General features: G+C 39.1%; 1 protein-coding gene and 1 non-coding gene across 3 annotated transcripts; one reads left to right on the forward strand and one right to left on the reverse strand.

The window, feature by feature from the left end:
* Positions 1-739: 739 nt before the first annotated feature.
* EEF1E1 (eukaryotic translation elongation factor 1 epsilon 1) lies at positions 740-19,985 on the reverse strand. 2 transcript variants are annotated; one of them, XM_059937887.1, is made up of 4 exons: positions 19,819-19,985; positions 15,896-16,096; positions 9,768-9,863; positions 740-1,198 (listed from the first exon to the last, which is right to left on the reverse strand). In XM_059937887.1, the coding sequence occupies exons 1-4, from the start codon at positions 19,903-19,905 to the stop codon at positions 977-979; spliced, it is 606 nt and encodes a 201-aa protein (XP_059793870.1). In that variant the 5' UTR covers positions 19,906-19,985; the 3' UTR covers positions 740-976. The 2 variants fall into 2 exon arrangements, with proteins under 2 accessions (XP_059793870.1, XP_059793871.1); XM_059937888.1 differs by lacking the exon at positions 740-1,198 and adding an exon at positions 3,770-4,508 and having other exon boundaries at positions 19,819-19,977.
* On the forward strand, positions 2,522-2,594 carry TRNAE-UUC (transfer RNA glutamic acid (anticodon UUC)). Its single transcript has one exon. It is a non-coding gene; the product is annotated as a tRNA-Glu (tRNA).
* Positions 19,986-20,294: the final 309 nt, after the last annotated feature.

Below are 20,294 nucleotides of genomic sequence, written 5' to 3' on the forward strand. Positions count from 1 at the left end.
CCTTTTTTCAATGGCTTGAAAGATGTGAGGACCAAAGATTTTTAAGCTGGTGAGTCATACAATGGATTCATGTTTTACCAAAATCACAAGATGGGGACTTCCCTGGTGGTCCAGTGGGTAAGACTCCGTGCTCCCAATGCCGGGGGCCCGGGTTCGATCCCTGATCAGGGAACTAGATCCTGCATGCTGCAACTAAGACTGGCGCAGCCAAAATAAATAAATAAATATTAAAACCACAAGATGCTCTGTCTAGTTATCTTATCTGCTCTTGTTGAGCAGGTGCCTCAGAGATGGCCAGTGGGAAGAGGCTTATGGATTAGTTAAGAATTTGACTTTATAAAATTGTGGGTTATGATTCTACAATCTTCCATAGCAGTTTGTCCTTCACTGATCACTTTCTGTGCGCCAGGCACTGTGCTACGTAATTTTTATACCTTCTTATTGCAAATTAAATGAGATCAGTCATCTTCATCTCTGTTTCATAAGAGGAATTTCACATGCAGTGACTTATCCAAGGTCTTGTAATTAATATACGGTGAGGCTAATGTATTTGACTCAGAAAGAAAGAAAGAGAGAGAGAGAGAGGGAGGGAGGGAAGGAGGGAGAGAGACAGAGAGGAAGGAAGGAAGGAAGAGAAAGAAAGAAAGAAAGAAAGAAAGAGAAAGAAAGAGAGAAAAAGAGAAAGAAAGAAAGAAAAAGAAAGAAAGAAAGCAAGAAAGAAAGAAAGAAAGGAAGGAAGAAAGCTGCTTTAGGACTTCCTTTGCGGTCCAGTGGTTAAGACTCCGCGCTTCCAATGCCGGGGCGTGGGTTGGATCCCTCGTTGGGGAACTAAGATCCCACATGCCACGTGGTGCAGCCAAAAACAACAACAAAAGCCTGCTTTATTAAGCTATAATTCACATACCACAAAATTTTCCCATTTAAAGTGTATGAGTCAGGCATTTTTAGTATATCCAGAATTGTGGAAACATCTAATTTATTCTCGAAGTTCTGTACACTTTTGTTTTATCCAATGCCTAGGGCAGCTTCTTCTAAGGTTGGCAAAAATGAATTTCACACGTTGGTTAAGCAGAACTTGCCAGGCACACCGGTGCTCACAGACTGAGTTTGAGCCAGACACTCGACTGAACCCCAACCCCTGGATACTGGCTGTGACCCAGGGAAGTTCCTTTACCAATCTGTGCCTCAGTTTCATTATCTGGCAAAAGGGGATAAGAATTAAAGGAGTGAATTCACTTAGAACACTTAGAGTGGTGCCGAACACATACTGAGCGCTCAATAAGTGTCAGCTGTTAGTGCTGTTATTAAAAGTGCATTAACAGAACCTCATAACTCAGTACTGCAGGATCCTAAAATAGCTTGTGAACCTTGAAAACCGTGATCAGTGAAAAGTATTCATTCTATGGTATTCGAATTCTTTGCAAACTGATGATCCATGGAATGCCAACAATTTACTCACAAAAATTCTTTTACAACTGGATTACTTAGCATTCAGAGAGTATTTTCCCATTTAAACACTACCTACCGTGATAGAGATAGCTAGCTGCCTACCTAGCTGTATCCCTCTCTTCCTTCTTCCTCATTCATAGCACAAGTTTGGTTCTGGCCGGCAATGTGTGTGCTAAAGGACTACGTTTCCGGCCTTTCTCCCAGCTGGGATGGCCAAAGACATGTAAATAGATTTTGCTGACTAGGGCTTCCCGGAAAGGTCCTTCAAGTGGACTGACTCAGCTGGGAGAGGAGTCTTTTTGCCCTTCCTCTTGGCCTCCTTCCTTAGGTCTTAATCATGGACTTGAAGTCTAGAGCCAATAGCCATCTTGGACCATGAGTTGAACTTGAGAAAGAAAACTACTTGTTCAGTATGAAGAAGCAGCTAGATGCCTAATACCAACTGTGGACTGTCTTCTTTCACATAAGAAAAAAACAACCCAGTTTAATGTTATTTGGTTTTTCTGCTATACACCTGTACCTAATTGCAATTCACACTTACACTTTTCTTGGTTAGCTCAAAATGGACTTAATACTAGATTCTTTCAACACACATCAAGCATTTTCTGTTACGTGTCAGTTATTGTTTGGACAGCTGCGAAAAGACAGCCTCGGCTCCCAAGGAATTAAACATCTGGTGGAAGAGACTAGTGATCAAAAATAGCACAATGACGTCAGTGCCAGATGGGAGGCAGGGGGAGGTGGGTTGGTCAGCATGGACTTGACTTCCAGGACACATACTGAAGAGGTCATCAAGTGAGAAAGAAAGGGCATTTCAGGTAGAGAAGTACCTGACGGAAATGACCCAGGACGCCCCGCAGCTTTTCTAAGGGGAAATGAATTGTTTTGATTTAGACGCTGAGAACATCTAACCTTATCTAACCTTTGCCTACGGGAGCCAGGATTTTCTCTTTCTGCCACCCCTGCATCTTCCAAGATCATCCTGACACGTAGTAGGTGATAACCTACTGAAGCAATGATATGCTCTGCAATGAAGAACTGACTAGCAGATGTAAGATTCACAAGGGGGACTTCCCTGGTGGTCCAGTGGTTAGGACACGGCACTTTCACTGCCGTGGGCCCGGGTTCAATCCCTGGTCAGGGAACTAAGATCCAGTAAGCCATGGGGCGCGGCCAAAAAAAAAAAAGGCTCACCAGGTGGAAGTGGGAAGAGGATACATTTGGCAAAGAGGTATCCGGTATCCTCTGTCCCCTCCTTCCTCACGGCTGACCTACACTGAAGGAAAAAGAGTGAAATGGTTGGGACTGGCTAGCCCATCACTTGCCTATCCTGTCTATCCTGCTTACCTCCCCGGTCCAGGGGAGACCAGAGAAGTGTGAGGGGAAGGAGTCATTTGCAGCAGTGGAATTTAAGGTGGAAGCCTTACAGCAGACCCAGCTGGGGCAGCGGCATGCGTGAGAAGTCAGACTGGGCCTGCCTCTGTAGCACAACTCCCAAGGGGAACTTGAGCCCTTTAGTCTCTGAACATGCAAATACAAGTCCACAGTTTCTAATAGAAAGGCTACTTTGTAAAAATTAAAAATGCTCCCAATAGCAATGAATTGTGAAATCCAATCCTGTAAAAATTATCTTGATCTATTACAATATACTCAATACTCCTGGCCTATTAAATCTCTTGACTCAGTAACGTGAAGAACAAAAGCAGGAGGAGTGGAGGGCCTCTTACAAAGAGAAACCTTTACTGACAGCCATGGGCTGTATGTTAGGCTTTTTCACATATGGTTTGTCTCCACAAACCCTCAACATTTAGAGTTATCTTTACTTTTACATTTTATGTTTAGAGATTAAGAAAATATGGTTAACTGATTTGCTTTAGGTCATGCATTCAGCTAGTATGTGATCAAAGCAGGACTGGGCCAAAGGGATGGACACTTCCCAAGTCTCTGCTCTGTGCACTTGAGCTTTGAATTGTACTCTACTGAGACTCAGAGTCAGCACCAAAATGTTACACAGCATTAACAGTGAAGTGCTCAAAGACAATTTTTCCTATTATCTGTAAATATAAGCTCTTTAGCTCGCAATCATTGATTATTTATTTACTCAGCCACTAAGAGTTATAAACTGTATAGGTTTGTTTTAATACAGTATGAGTCTTCGTTCTTTACACAGAATGTCAACAGCAGCCTTTCTATGTTGGTTTTTAGTTTAGAAAAATCTAGTAGTTACCAAGTCCAAAATTAGTGGGATAGTGGGAATTTCCCATTGCTTTTTAGCTACTGCATATTCCAATGAGCCCAAAGACAACAAAAGAACCATTAATTCGAGGGAATGTATTTTATTCCACTTCCCTCTAGGGCAGTGCAGTAGTTTCACCTCAATGAATACTGACTACAGGAAAGAAACAAACAAAAAATGACTTTTTCAACCACGTTTACTGGCTCACATAAATATTTGAAAACAAATCCATCTGTCTTCCCTTTTTGTCTCCTTGGCACAATTTATCCTAGTTCTTAAAAAACAAACTACTATAAATATTCAGAAGGGGAAAATTAATTTATAAGATGAAAGAGGTCAATAAATAGCCAAATATGTCAACCATCGAAATGACTATTTTTTTTTAAGATTAAGCCACTGATTTGCAACTTTTATTAAAATAAATTTCATCTCTAAAAACAAGATAATTGATACCTTGATCTCAACTCAAGTTTTGACAGCACTTGAAGTTTTACATTAAAAAACTGCAAAATTTCAACTAAAGAACAAATAAAATGTTGGGACACAAGTTTATATTTTAAAAATTCTACCAACTTCAATGAATAAAGAATGGCTGCCTATCAATTCATGTCAGTCCTCTGGTCCAGAATACACTTTCCATTTAAAATATCTTAATCACTCTTCTGTACAGCGCAGATGGCTTCTAGTGGGAATTAGTATATAGTCTGTTCTTGATGAAGACAACACTAGACAGATGTTGCCTGATGCCTGGATAATGCTGAATGTGACAAAACCAGCGAGACACGTTAAGATATTTCTCCTTTTCTTGAACTGTCAGGTCAACCTAAGTAGAGATTAAAAACACACACACAACACAGACATTACATAAGTGCAACTATTAATACCATTTGAGTAGGAGATAGAAATTGGGGAAAAAAACCCCCCACAGTTCTCAAAGCCAACATATTCAGATAGGAGTGAACCATTTCAGCCACTTGGACGAGCCCACCATTTGTTTAATGATTTCATGTTCAGTTCAAAACCAGATGTGCTTAGGGGCGAAATCTGAAGTTTTCAACAAATGAAAAATTTACATTAACACAGGATCTGGAGGACTAAAGTTTGTTTTTTTACTTTATTGTAAAGGAAAATACAAGAAAGGAAGAGAATAGCTTCTGAGAGACTAAGACATGGTTCTTTCTCCAATATTTTTCGCAAACCTAAAATAAGAAAGGTTTATTGGCATCTAACATACTTAACAAGGGAATACAATGTAAACTCAAATACATATATATATATATATATATATTTGTAGATGGCTGGTGTATATGTATGTGTAGACAACTGTTTCTTTCTACTAAACTCTGGGGAAAAATTTTACTGAAGAAGACAATGACTCATTTAATGTTAAGGGATTACTGCTTAATACAAGAAGGAAGGGCTATTTCTGGGGTGTATGTCTCAGATCAACAACAGACCTTCTGAAGTCTGTTTGCAATAAAGCTGCACTCGATCTTTAGAGGATGTAGCAGTTCACAGAATTTACTGTCAAGCTACAAGGATGCCCGGAGATTTGGTTAGGGAAAGATGCAATCAAAACAGTGGGTGCCTATCATTTCACTGGGCTCAGATCCCAAAGTAGGTGACTTGAAGCCTTTTCTTTGAGCCAAATCTTGGATTAGAATCATGAAGAGGTGTCAGGTAAGGAGAAGCCAGTAGGATGGCCATGGACCAGGTAAGATTAGTGTAGTTCCTTCTCCTGTTGTTAATTCATTTGTTTAACATATTGCAAGTCTCCATAAAACTGACAAGGAATGTTCACACACACCAAAAATCTCAGTCACCCTCACGCACTTCAAACCCATTAGCAGTATGCTTGTTGGAAGGCGCTTTTAGCGATGGATGCCCTATGACTGTTCAGAATTTAGCATATACTTGTGCCTACAGGCAAACACTCTGCTAAGTCACCAGGTGAACAACACTGAAGGACAAATCACTCTGGTATCTAATAATTATTACAGAATAGAAAATATTATTAGCAATAAAATTAAAAGGTAGACATATAGCATTTTCTCAATAAATGTTTAATTGAACTTGTATTTTCATTTCACATTTACTATAATGCAGTCTAAACAGAGAAAGTGATAGAAGTCATCCTGCCTTCCTTTTTTCCTTTTTTCCTTTATGACATTAGGATACAATTGTATCAACATCCGATCTGTTAACATCTTTGGTGTCAAATGTCTATCTCTGTTGGACCAGTTTTACTAGCAGGGGGTCTCACTGCTACTGTTATGTAAAATTTAAGTTTCTGGTCTAAATCCTACACAGCAAGCTGCTACAGCAAATTACAAAAAGATTCTCATCTTGTTTAAGGGGGTGGGGGGGTGCATCCAGTCATCAGAAACGTGTGACTGTAACTGTTCACCTATAACGTAGTTAGGCCATGGCAAGCAGATAAAAAATTAACACATTAGTCAAGAAAATTGGTCAAGAATGTCTTTTTTTCAGTGTAAAAGTTACTTTTTATTAAAAGAGAATTCATGGTTTCACATGTAATGAATTACATTATTCCTAACTATCTTGTGTGCTGTACACAGAAGGCACTTAAACAACCACTGCGGAATAAACCGAGTATCAGTCCATATTTCAAAAGGTAAAACACGTTTTGTAGAAGAGCTAACTTTTTGTTCTTTTTCTAAATCTTTACCATAGGTGAACTTCACCACTGACTTCTAAAGAAAATACAAGATTTTTAAGAAGTTCAACTACTAGTAAACATAGCTGCAACTCTAACAGGAAATGGGGGTGAGTTTTCCTTCCTTCCTTCCTCCTTCCTTCCCTCCCTTCATACATAAATACATACATACGTATTTACATACGTAAATAAAATTCAAAACCAACTTCAACACACCTCTTTACTGACAGTTAAAGCAAAAAGTAGCAAGCATTACTCCAACTTGATTTCATGTCAGCTTTTGAAATACGTGATGAATCCAATCTGACTGCTTACAAATGTGACTAATTTAAGAACTCTTTCATTTTAAAAAGTCTCTACTCAGCCGTTTTGTGAGATGTTATTTTTCAGAATGAATTAAAATGCACCGAGAAAGCATTTCCAAACAATAAAGTACTGATGCTTGTTTGGTCTACGTTCAGGTTGTTCACTCAGATTTTGACACAGGGAAAAAAGGGCGGTGTCTATTTACTGTTTACACTTCAGAACAGCGTTTGGTATCACCCGGACTAGCACATGCTGCCACCAGGCCTATCACTGAAGATTATAACAACAGCAACAAACTACAACACATGGCAAAATTGATATCCTCCAACTTAAAAATTTCACTGTTTCGGTCTCTAGTGTAAGGATTACAACAGACCCACAGCACAAAATAACTGTTATTCCAGGAACTTCTAAAGTTTCTTCTAACATTTCCTAATTTATTCCAATAATTTTAACTAGATGATCTATTTTAGAGAATGTAAACTTGTTCATATTCCCTCAGAACATTTTGCTAGAAATGCAGCACTTTTTCAGAAGGATCAGGTTATGCTTAACCTTCTGGTTTAAACTGTGGAGCTTGCCCCTTGAGTCTGAGAAAATTATGACTGACCTCGCTTTGTTACCGCCACTACTTTTTTGGTAGACATTCTATTTCTGAACGTACTGTAAACAGAGAAACAAACAAAAATATTTTACCCTCACCAAACTTACATTTTTTTTTAGAACTTTTGGGATGGGATCCCCATCAAATATTTTACTTAAAACTGGTTTTCCATCATTCCTTTCTAATTGACTATTTTTTTCTTCTTCTTTTTTTTACAACAGGAAACACAATGCGGTTGTTCTAGTTACCATTTCCTGCTTCTTACTGGTCAGAATGCCAGTGAGTCTACAGCGATGCTTGGCTCTTCTACCTAATCATTCCTTCTTATTTATATTGGCACTCTACAACTAGTTTGAACTTTAAAGCCAAACAGATAACATTCTTAGTCACTAATTTTCCATGAAGACATGTGAGAAACTCTTTGAGTGACCCATTCCAGATCAGGGTGAAATGTTGGTTTGCTACCTTTCCAACTGGCACCACGCTGCCTCTGGGACATTCTTTACGGCCGGCGTTCTGGGACTGTCTGCAGCTCTTTTTACTTTTCCTTTCTTTCTAAAAGAATGACACCTCCACTGGTGCTCCGAACTTGGAAACAAATGTATCTCATTGATAACAATCTTATAGTCAAGCAGCACATAACTTTACAAAGGATTTTAATAATCTTGAGTAACAGCCTGTTCATAGGGACTGCTATCTACTGAAGAAATCACTTTAAGAAAGCAATGAGTCACTGGGGTGATAATAAACGGCCACAATAACTGGCCGTTTAACAAAGGAAGAGCAATGTAATATTCCTCAGAGGGAATTAAGATGGACCAGATCTCAGAGTAACTCAGCCACCGCTAAAATCGGGCTCACACTGAAACAAAATACAGCAGGACCATTTGATGCCTTGAAGGTTCCCTGACTGCTGTTTTGTATACTGCGCTGATTGCGCTGACTTACATATTAAGTATTTAATAACGTGAACAAGTAAATGAAGGAACGTATGAGGGCAAAAATAAATGCACTGCCATGGCAAACAAAGCGCCAGAACTGTCTGATGAACACAAGCAGGAAGCCGATCTGAACCTCCCATCTACTCTGCCTGAACTTAACACCTAGTAATCACTTTTTTTCTCACCTGGGTATATTTACACTTCACTCAACAGGAATGTCATTTAACACCACAGGGCAACGCTGTCACAGCACAGGTTTCATCTGTGAGGCCCGCTCCTTGAGAAGGTGTTTACTTCTCTGATATAATCTGCCTGCACGTGGACCAGGGTGGGAGAGCTGCTTTGGTTATGGACTCATTTTATGAACCCAAAGGGACGGTGAACAGTGATTTACGTATCATTTCACTCAATTTTGTTTTGAAAACAATAAGCATGAGATAATCATAATACTGTAATCACTAAATATAAAAAGGATATACATGTCAAAATAGGGAATATAAATAGGCAGGGATCACTGAATATTGTTAACAGAAGCCTAGTTGTTTTTTAAGTTTTATTTTATTCACTTTTTTTGGCTGAGCTGCGTGGCTTATGGGATCTTAGTTCCCTGACCAGGGATTGAACCCGGGCCAGGGCAGTGAAAGCCTGGAATCCTAACCACTGGGCCACCAGGGAGCTCCCTGGAAGTCTAGTTTTCACACGTGGCATTGAATGAAACTCTTCTAACCTGCTTGAAAACCATACGCCCTTGTGGGCACCTAGACTCACAGTGCAACAGCTTGGCAGCCAGCGCTACAAGTGCTGTGCATTAGGACCCTGTCCACTCTGCTGGCAAAGAAATTCCACACAAGCTCCCTCCTTCTCAGGGTATTTCCTTTCCCTATCGCATGACCTGTATAAGCCAGAGAGGGAGGAAGGTAAATATACACGTTGGTTTGCAAGAGTTACACTTCCTTGTCACCTTTTATTTTTTTAATTAGAGGGGAGAAATGCTCATCTTCTTAATGACAGCTTGTGTGTGATTTCTCCTATATAGCTCAGCGGGGAGATAGGACTGAAGGCACGGATTTGGACTGACCAAGAGTCGGGGATGTGAGTTACACAAAGGGGATCTAGGCTGGATGGGGAAGAAAGTGTACAGGTCTGGAAAGAGGGAAGGAATTGAGTTACTTCGGATAATGATGGAACTAGGGAGTAAGATTAAGAGCTAGGGTAAGAGATGGCACAGAAGGTGTGGTACTGAAATCGAGGCGTAGAGCTGGAGCAGAAAGGGGACGGTGGGGTCCAGGTGAGGATGACAAGCGAGTACAAAGGGTGGCAAGAGAAGGAGCCCCAAAGAAAAACAAGAACAGGAATCAAGCAGGTCAAGGAACAGGAAGCTCCTATGCGTGATGGGTCCATGGAAGGAATATTTGCATAAGGTACCTTGTATAAAAATAATTCCTTTCACTTTCATGTGATAAGTTGAAAATTCAAATTTGATTTAAATTCAAGACAAAACAAATCATTCTGAACATCACAGACAAAAACACCAATAACTATTCAAATACTCACAATAAAGCGATGAAGTCCATAGTATAAGAGGATATCTGCTAATGTGAAGTTATATCCTGTAAGGTAGACTTTATCTTCAAGATATGAATTAAGATCCTAGGGAAAAAAAAATAAAAAATATTAATTTAAAAAACAGTAATAATAAAGTTAACTATACATTTGACTTGAAACATTTAGAAGGCTATTAGAAAATACAATACTGACATTTAATTTAATAAATTTAATCTTTGACAATAATAGATTCGAATTCATTCAAAATCATAAATCACATAACAATCAACTCATTTTCTAAAATAAGGTAAATATTATTAGCCTTATTTTAAAGAAATAAGAAAACATTAGAAAATGATATTCACAGTGCCATCTCTGATCATTTCAAAGACTCCAATTTTTTTTTGGGGGGGGTGCATTTTGTAAATCATGCTCATGTTGGATTTATTTTTTCCATTAAAATATAAAAAGCTCCTCAACAATTCCTATTTTTTTAAAAAATTTAATTATTTTATTTATTTATTTTTGGCTGCGTTGGGTCTTCATTGCTTCGTGCGGGCTTTCTCTAGTTGTGGTGCGTGGCCTTCTCATTGCGGTGGCTTCTTTTGTTGTGGAGCACGGGCTCTAGGCGCACTGGCTTCACTAGCTGTGGCACACGGGCTCAATAGTTGTGGCTCATGGGCTCTAGAGCACGGGATCAGTAGTTGTGGTGCACAGGCTTAGTTGTTCTGCGGCATGTGGGATCTTCCCGGACCAGGGCTCGAACCCGTGTCCCCTGCATTGGCAGGCGGATTCTTAACCACTGCGCCACCAGGGAAGCCCAACAATTCCTATGTTTTAAGAGAATTATAATTTATTATAATTATAATAACTATAATATTATTATAATTATTAATTACAATTATAATTATAATCAATAATATTAATATCAATTAATTATATATTAATCAATATATCAATATCATTATAATATTGATCGTATTAATTATATATTAATATATAATTAATATTAATTATATTAATGTCATTAATAATTACTATTATAATTATTATTGTTGCGTTTTAATATGCATATATTTTTACCTTTTTAATTGAGGTAAATACATGTAACAAGTAAAATTAATCAAATTTTAATTTACCACCGTAACCATTTTTAGGTGCATAATGCAGTAAGTGTTAAGGGTATTCACACTGTGGTGCAATCAATTTTCAGAATTTTTTCATCTCAGAAAACTAAAGCTCTGTACTTATTAAACTACTCCCCCTTTCCTTCATCCCCCAGGCCCTGGCAATCACCATTCTGCTTTCTGTTTCTATGAATTTGACTATTTTATATGTTGTATATAAGTAGAATCATATACTATTTGTCTTTTTGCGACTGGCTTATTTCACTGAGCATATCCTCAAGGTTCATCCATGTTGTAAAATGTGTCAGAATTTCCTTAAGGCTGAATAACATTCCACTGTATGTATAGACCACATTTTATTCATCCATTCATCTGTCAGCAGACACTTGGGTTGATTCCACCTAACTGCTACTGTGAATAACACTGGCATGAACATGGGTGTACAAATCTCTCTTTGAGACCTAGTGTGAATTCTTTTGGTATATTTCCGTAAGCGGAATTATTGGATCATACAGTAAATATGATAATTTTAACTCTTGATGAATCGCCATACTGTTTTTCATAGCAGCTGCACCATTTTACATTCCCACCAACAGTGTACAAGTTTTCCAATTTCTGCACATCCTCACCAATACTTGCTATTTTGGTTTTTATTTTTGGTAGTAGTCAACCTAATGGATATGAGGTGGTATCTCATTGTGGTTTTGATTTACATTTCCCTAATGATTAGTGATGTTGAGCATCTTTTCATATGCTTATTAGCTTCCTATATCTTCTCTGGAGAAATGTCTACCTGAGTCCTTTGTTCATTTTTAACTGGGTTCTTAGTTTTTTGTTGTTGTTGAGTTGTAGTTCTTCATATATACTGGATATTACCAGATATATGATTTGCAAATATTTTTCTCCCATTCCATGGGTTGCCTTTTCACTCTGTTGATTGTGTCTATTGACGCAAAGAAGCCTCACATTTTGATGAAGGCCAATTTATCTATTTTTACTTTTGATGCCTGGGTTTTTGGTGTTATACACAAGAAATCGGTGCCAAATCAAATGACATGAAGCCTCCCCCCTAGGTTTTCTTCTAAGAGTTCTACAGTGTTTGGTCTTATGTTTAGGACTTTGATCCATTTTGAGTTAATTTTTAAATATTGTGTAAGGTAAGAGTCCAGTTTCATTCTTTTGCAGTTGGATATCTAGTTTTTCTAACACCTTAAAGACTCCAATTTTAAACACCATTTAAAGCTACAGAAAGTTCTGTCATTTGTTCCTCAGACAATGACCATCAATTTTTAAAAGGTTAAGCACTGAGCTCCTTAAACAGCTGAGAGGCACTTTTGAAGGAAAAAAAATTTTAAGTACATGTTAAAAAATTAAATAAAAAATTTAAAGGATCCTAATCTAAATCAGAAGTACTGTCTGATAGACCAGCATAAATAAAATCAATTAGTTTCCTGAGAAAAGAAAAAATCTAGACAAAAGAAAATATATTATATACATATTTTTGGTTTGAAATTAACATGTAGTTTAACAGCACAGGAATTTACATTAAATTACATTCACATGAAAGGAGACAAAAGATTCATCTCACCTTCAGAGAAAGATTTATAAATATCAGATATTCTCGCAGGCTCCTCTAAAGACTAGTTATAAAACACTGCCCCAGAGGTCAATAGCATTCATTCTAGAAAAATTTCTTAAGCTGTAGAGAGAGAAGTCTGTTTTGATTCTCAAATCATACGCCAAATGCTTGGCACATAGTGGTTCAGTAATCAGTAAATGTTTGCTGAATTGAATCTGATCTCTTTGAGTTTGCCCATGCCTTCACTTAAAGACAGTAATTTTCAAAACGGTATATGAATATGGGACTGTTAGGGGTGGTACAGATGATGACATAAAGGAACATGGACATAAACAGGGAAGCAAATGCATAAGAATCAAAATAAAATTGGGTAGAGAGGGTAAAATACACTGGAATATTACAGGCTACCACTTAAATTCTATAGTAATCTGCTTAATGGAGATGGTTTTTCTTCAAATGTCTTCAAATGAAACAAGTTTGATAAAGCATAAGAATAAAATAAATATATCTACAATTAATGTTAAGAAGCATTTTTAAAAAGGTCTGAAACAATAATTCAACACTGCTTTGTATAGTATATATATTCTTAAAATAGAATCCATATCTATATTTTAGCTATAAAGACTCTTTTAAGGTTATACTCTTTAGTTATAAAGACTTTGAAATGGAGTTTCAAAAACTATGACTAGGTAATATCTTTCTGATTAGTGATATAAATCAAAATTTTCAGAAATTAAATTCTGATTTTTCAGAAATTCAGAAATTTTTCAGAAATTGAATTCTGAAATTCAAAACAATTTCACACATTCAAAATATTCAGGGAACAGAACTAATGTCTGATGTTCATTACATTTTTTTTTAAACAAGTCTTTCTGATGCCATTGCCAAACTTTAAAAAATATTTCCCTCTATAGAGTTCCACCTGATTTTTCTTTTTCCTCTTAACTACCTATTATTAAACCTTCTAATAATATTGAAAAAGCAGTATAATAAACAACTATATATCCTCCATCTAGATCCAAATGTTAGTGTATCATAATGCCTGCTTTCTGAAATTACACATTACCTTAATTATGAGCCACTGTGGTTTTAACTCTGAAATGGAACTTTAGCAAGTAAATGAAATCCTTTCACAATATCCTTAGTAGCAACATTTTAAAAAATAAGTAATAAAAACAGAAATAGCCCAGTATAAAAACAGGCAAAGAATACGTATAAGCAAATTTTTAAAAATAATGAAGATGCTCATAAGCATTATGAAAAAAATACCACGGCATTAACAATGTCAAGGAAAAAAGCGCAAAGTAAACAAAGAGATCACTTTTTGGTTTGTTCTGGTTATGAAATTGGGGTGGTAAAGGAGGAAAAGGGGTAACATCCAGGGCAGCAAGGGTTTTGTGGAAGAAGCCACTGTCAATACACTTTTCTGGAAGGCAGAGGAGCAACATAGCCTTAAAGACATATACAGCTTTGGCCCAACCATTTCCCTTGTAGGGATTTGCCTAAGGAAACCAATGGGAATGTGTGAAAATATTCAGCAACAATCCAACACTACATGAGGACAGACTAAATCTTGGCACAGCTATATGATGGAGTACTAACAGGTTATCAGAGACCGTATAAGCGAGTATTTACGGACTTGAAAAGATGCTCCCAACGTACTGTCAGTGAACAAAAAAAACCAAGTTACAGTGTCCAAGAGCGGCCGGTTTTTAAAATACACCACATATGTATGAGAAAAGAAAAAGCACGTGAAGAACACAAAAGCGAGTCAATAATTCAATATCTGAGGACCAAATATAAGTGTTATTAACAGTTCTCGCTTGATGGTGGGACTACAAATGTTTGAAATTTCTCTTATTTGCTTACTTATATTTCTTAAAGTTCTACAACGGATACTGCCTTTTAAATAAAAACGCTATCACGAAATAGCAAAAAGCAAAGTAAAACAGTAAACAACCCTTTCTCATCTGGCCCCAAATCACACATACATCTGTCTCCCCCACTGGTCTGAGTTCTGTAAGGGCAGGGGCTGTGCCTAGTGGGTCACTGTATCATCAGCCCCTAGGACCGTATCCTACTCATCACTGTAGGGACAGATGAGCAAACAGTGGCAGAGCAAGGGCGACAACCCAAATCATCCAGTGCCTCGTACATTTCAAAGATGGTCATATCGCCAGCTGGATTCTCCCAGTTGAGACTTCAGATAATAATATTGACAGATCCCAGACACAATGTTTTATACTTCTGTGCTCCTAATACCAAACCTCTGAATACAACTTTTGAACTTATACACCCAATTTCAATGAAATATTTCAGAATTAAATACTTCACTACTAATGCTTTCTTTTGGAAAACTGTAAGAGAGAGTTATATTTACTTTTTATTTGCCTGAAAGCTCCCATTCACTTAGAGGGAAGACATGCTTGCTTCCCTTTGGGAACGCTGCCACTCGTGGGTATTAAAAAAGAGTTGTTGATCAGGACAGACCTATAAAGGAAAGAGACCTGAAATTTATTTTCTACCAGTTCTATTGATGGTATCTGTCAGGAATACAGTTTAAACCATTTCTCCCAGAATGATAAATGAAAAACTTTCAGTACCATAAGATCTTCTTGTACAACTTATATTACTAATTTATATTATAATTGGAATAAAATTAGGAAACAGAAGGGATTCTTACAATGACATGTGGTTGTCTGGGTGATCTCTAAGGTTCCTTCAAATTTTAAGCTTAAAAAAAAAAAAAACAAAAAAACCCCCAAAACAACACTTTATTTTTATATAATTAACAAAAATAATTTTATTTATAAAGATTTTTTATTCTTAGTGATTCTGGAGCCATATTTGGTTTATATTTTATATCAATAGATTCTTTAATTCTAACTTGACCTCTTTAGAAAGAAAATACAAATCCCAAAACAATCAGTCTCAAAGGCGGGAAATGTGGGCTTTCTCAGATCAAGTGGACAGTTTTTTACAAACTACAACCCCCAAAACTTTGATTCCCCCTTGGCTTTAAGAAGGTACTTTACTGCTTAGGGAATCAGGACTGCTGAGTGGGGGAAATGAATATCAAGCCATCACATTAAAAAAATCATACAAAGCTATTATTATTGACTATGATTAGTGCTGCAAAGGAAAAGCACAGGGTGCTGTGTTAGGAAAGAAAAGCATTTAGAACAAGGAAGTGCATCTGTTTGAGAGACAGTGACCAAGGACGAGCTGAGGAAGGGGTATCTGAGCTGAGGTCTGAGCTGAGGGGCTGGCCGAGTCTGTTCCAGGCAAAGGTAATAACAGCTACAAACTAACATGAGGCAGAAGGAAACAAGTAAAGAAAGCCAACAACTTCAGTTACTGAATCTCAGGGAAGAGACATCCCTGTTATTAAGAGTTCACACATTTCAGCCTATAAAGAGACGTGGCGATACCTTCAGAACAGTTCGGATGTCGTCTTTATTGGAGTGCCCATCTACTTGAGTTACCCTGTATTCTAACCACTGTTGAACCACTGCTTTTTCCTCCGCGGTCCTCCCCAGCAAATATTCCTTGTTGGCCTGCTGGACTAAGTGAGCTGCTACGGTAGTCAATCCCGTTAGACTTGGACCATTGTTCGTCTGAAGAACTGGAATCTTAAAAAGAAAAAAGGTTCTTCAGATAAATTTTAAAAACAAATACCATCACGACTGTAAGTTCTAAGTAATCGCTAAATCCCAAACTGTTTCTTCAAATACCCTTAAGATAGTAAATTACCTACAAATGAGTCAGGAAAATAAGAGTTACATAATTTACATCTGATAATAGATGCCTGATGCTATGAAACTGGTAATAACATTGCAAAAATTAGTAATGATGCTTCTGTATAATTTATAACTACATATGTACAAAAAGAGAAAATGGAAATCCTAATAACACCACATTAATTTTGATCAAGATTACCCATACCTTATTTAGCAAGGTGAATGAACATGCTTAAATAAACCCAACTTCTGTAACAACAAAAGTAAGAAACAGTTATAGTGAACACTGAATTCGTGTTGATACAGCTAGAACCACCAAATGAGTTCTATCCTGGTTTAAGTGATATGTGATCTAATATGAATAGTTATCTCATTAACTAGGTGTGGACTAGTGATGGTGATTTCCTTGCCATGGATTGCATATTCATCAATTCTGGAGTCATTTAGAGTGAAGTCACTGATTATAAAAGTCTCATATAAAGTATGGGTTTCAGGTAATCACCTGAAAAACAATCCTACTTTTTAAGTTTCCCCTACTGTAACAGCAATCCGAAGGCTCAGATTATAAGAAATTGCTAATTAATTTAAATGTTCTTGATGCGCAACTAAGCGAAGCATTTTGAGAAATTTAAAAGAAAATGGAAGGTATCACCAATGGGGAGACTGACCAATTATAAACAACAAGTATACAATCTAAATGGCCTCAGGAAACCAAAAGAGAATATCTCCCCTGGAAGACGGCTACTCTTTTCAGCCATCTGTTCAGTTCAAATAGTATACTGAACTCGGATAGCGATTTTCACTGTTCAGGGCCCTTTCACACTTACATTTAGGTCAATGTGACCATGTGAAGTATACGGGGAGGTTAACATTTTATGGATACAGATTCAAAGGTTACCTCCTAAACGTTAAAGGAAGCAACCAGAGGTAGTCTCAGCTTTCCACTTCCTCACCGGCTACTTTCCATTCATTACTTAGCTCTTTGAACTCTGACTTTTGCCTTCACCCTCAAATGAAACCATTACTTCTAAGATCACCAATAACCTCCTTTAAAAAAACGCATTAAATGAAAACAATAGCAACTCACTGGGGATGCTGCCAATGTTCCATTCCTTGACTGTGTTTGTGTGCATTTTATGGCAGGTAACTCACTGAGATTCGAGTGCTTTTAGGAAGGGGAAGGGGAAGGGGAAGGGAGGGAGGGAGGAAAGGAAGGAAGGAAGGAAAGGAGGGAGGGAGGGAGGGGGAAGGAGGAAGGAAGGAAGGTGGGAGGGAGGGAGAAAGGTGGGAGGGAGGGAGGGAGGAAAGAAAGGAAGGAAGGAAGGAAGGGAGGGAGGGAGGGAGGAAGGAAGGAAAGAGGGAGGGAGGGAGGGAAGGAGGGAGGAAGGAAGGGGGAGAGAGAGAGAGGGTGGGGGGAGGAGGGGAGGGAGGGAAGAAGGGAGGAAAGAAAGACAGGAAGGAAGGGAGGGAGGGAGGGAGGGAGAAAAAAAGAGAGGGAGAGGGAGAAACGGAGAAAAGAGAGAAAGAAAGAGGAAAGAAAAGGACTCACAACTGCTGACTGTGGGGGTAAAATGACAATTCTAGAAAATTATTTGGAAAAATAAATTATCCACAATCCCATCACAGGAACTCAAAAAATTCCCGGTTACTTTCTCATCTAATCATTATATCTTCTAAGACAGGTAAGTAATTTCCTCCTCAGTTTACAGATAAAGAACCAAGGTCACCAGGTTTGTAACTGCAGAGTCAGGGTTTCAATAAAGTACATTTGGCTGGAAAGTTCATTCTCTTTCCTTTACGCAGCCTAAGTAGACAAACCTCATGCAGCTGCAATCACGGGACACATACCACTTCACATTCATCTTAAGGTTCCATGGTCTTCAAAGTGATCACTTTCAATGGCTACATAAATATATTCCAATGTGCTGCTGTACGTAATTTAATAACCATTCTCCTAGAGCTGGATTCCTGGATTGTTTTCAAATTTTTATTATCGATAATATTGCAGCGAATGCCTTATTGCTGGCTATTGCTGTCAGTTGTCTTCCTCCCAAAATGAATAAATCTTACCATATATCCTCATCCCTTTCCCCAAACACATCAACGAAAACCTTCAATAGCTGTCCTCTGCTTAAAAAAAAAAAAAAAAAAAGAAAGCAAAAGAAAAAGAAAGGTTTAATTAAAATAAAATAAGAAACCACACTGTGAACTCCACAGCCCTCACAACTGGGCCTCGAACTACAACTCTGGGTTTACTTTGCATTGCATCATCCATCGTATTGCTCTACTTGATACCCCCAATTACCCAATCTTTCGTAATTTACTGGTCTTACACACTTTAAACACCAGCTTTTCATGTAGTTTACAAACTCATTTTTAGAGTCAGAATTAACTTTCTCTTCCACACTCCTCAACAACGCTTTCCTCCATTTAGCAGCTCTTCTGTTCTGATTAACATGAACTGTCGACGACTGTTTCTCATACTGGATCATAAGCTCCCTGAAGGCAAGACTCATGTTTGGCAACGTTCCCTAAAAAACAGAAACCAAACCAGGGAGTAGGGGCAGAAGGGGAGGAATCGGCAGGAGTACAGAGGCAAAAGCACAAGCTGGCCACTCGGCTCCAATGCCTACTCTGCACCAATCAGTGGGCTGCTCTCAGGCAAGTCATGTTATCCTTTCCAGACTTCGATCTAACTTACGTGTAAAAACTACAATACGACTGCTCTGGAGACAAGATTTTAACATGGACCAAATGAAGAACAGAAAAAGTCACAACAAAAACCAAGTATCATCTAGAAAAAAATCTCAAAGGGGCAAAAAAAACGTATATAATCCAAAGTTGTCTTCCTACATTTTCCTCTGATACACTGATTCTTCCACCGCAACCACCCACCTAATAAAACACAAACGTCCTTCAAAGCCCTCAGAAATCTGAGTCCTTACGCCCCACCAGGCAATCTCCAACCGCGGAACTTCCCCCCTCGATCTCTGCACGCTGCACACTGAACTTGACCTCACAAGGCCTCAGAAAAACCGAATCTCCCAGATTGCGCCCTGACCCACTACGTGATCTCTCATACGTCTACGCTGCAATGCAGCACTTTTCAGTACTGTAACTAACACAGCTGCAACGTTTGTCCACCCAGCTAAAAATCAAGCTTCCTGAGGGGAGGGGCATGTCCGCCTCAACCACCTCCGTATCCCCCGGCCTAGCACGGTGTACTCGGCACCCCGTTTGCTCTCCGCAGTCGCTGCGTAATTCTGAATGAAAGGTACTGTTACAGCAAATGCTGTCACCGAACGGACACGCGGGGCCTCCAGCTCGGTCTACCCGAGGGCTCTCTGAGGACCGCCTTGCTTTCCCAGAACGGGATGATGATGACAATTTCGCAAGAGGAAAAGTTCAGGCCAAGCCCGAGAGGAGCAGGTGCCCCCTTCCTCCCTCCGGGAGCCGGGGCCGCAGGAGGAGACCCGGCGGCGCAGACACGTTGTGGGGAGGAGAGGCGCGGTACCCTCGATCCGCCGCCTCCGCCCGCCGGCCCGGTCCCACCCCGGCTCAGCAGGCCGCGCTCCCGTCCACCTCTCCCCCTCCGCGCTGCCTCAGCTTCTCACCTGGCGCTCGCCCTGAGCGCTGTACTTGTTCCCTTTACTCAGCCCCAGACACTTCTCCAGCAGCGTCAACTCAGCGGCGGCCGCCATCTTCCGGCCGAGCTCTCGGTAGGGGAGGGACTGGGTCAGCAAGGGTCTCCTGCATTGGCTGAGAGGGACGTCCTACTCTCACAAACGTCACCGGCTACTGGCTGAACGGAGGGGGGCGCGGAAGGTGCGCCTGTGCGCAGAGGCGGGGCTAAGTGAGGGGCGGGGCCGAAGGCGGGTCGGAGTGGTGGGGTGGTGTGACAGGTGGAGAAGGAGCTAGCAGACCTCAGCGCTCCAGCTCAGGGGTAGCAGTAGAATTCTGAATTTAAAGATTATCAAAGAATACTGGGTATGTTAGATAGTGTCAAGTAATTTGTATAGCCCATTCAGCCGTTACTAGTTTTAATGATCTTTATTTGCAATACCAAAAGATATAATAGCGATATAATTTA

Source organism: Balaenoptera ricei, chromosome 11 (assembly GCF_028023285.1).
Source record: "Balaenoptera ricei isolate mBalRic1 chromosome 11, mBalRic1.hap2, whole genome shotgun sequence".
Lineage (NCBI taxonomy): Eukaryota > Metazoa > Chordata > Mammalia > Artiodactyla > Balaenopteridae > Balaenoptera > Balaenoptera ricei.

Excerpts from the sequence above, each read along its gene's own strand:
- EEF1E1 (XM_059937887.1), bottom strand. The coding sequence starts at position 19,905 with ATGGCGGCCGCCGCTGAGTTGACGCTGCTGGAGAAGTGTCTGGGGCTG. Across the intron at positions 16,097-19,818 it reads GCGCTCAGGGCGAGCGCCAG|ATTCCAGTTCTTCAGACGAA; the intron begins GTGAGAAGCTGA and ends TTTCTTTTTAAG. Across the intron at positions 1,199-9,767 it reads ATGGACTTCATCGCTTTATT|ATAATGAAACTGAGGCACAG; the intron begins GTGAGTATTTGA and ends CCCTTTTGCCAG.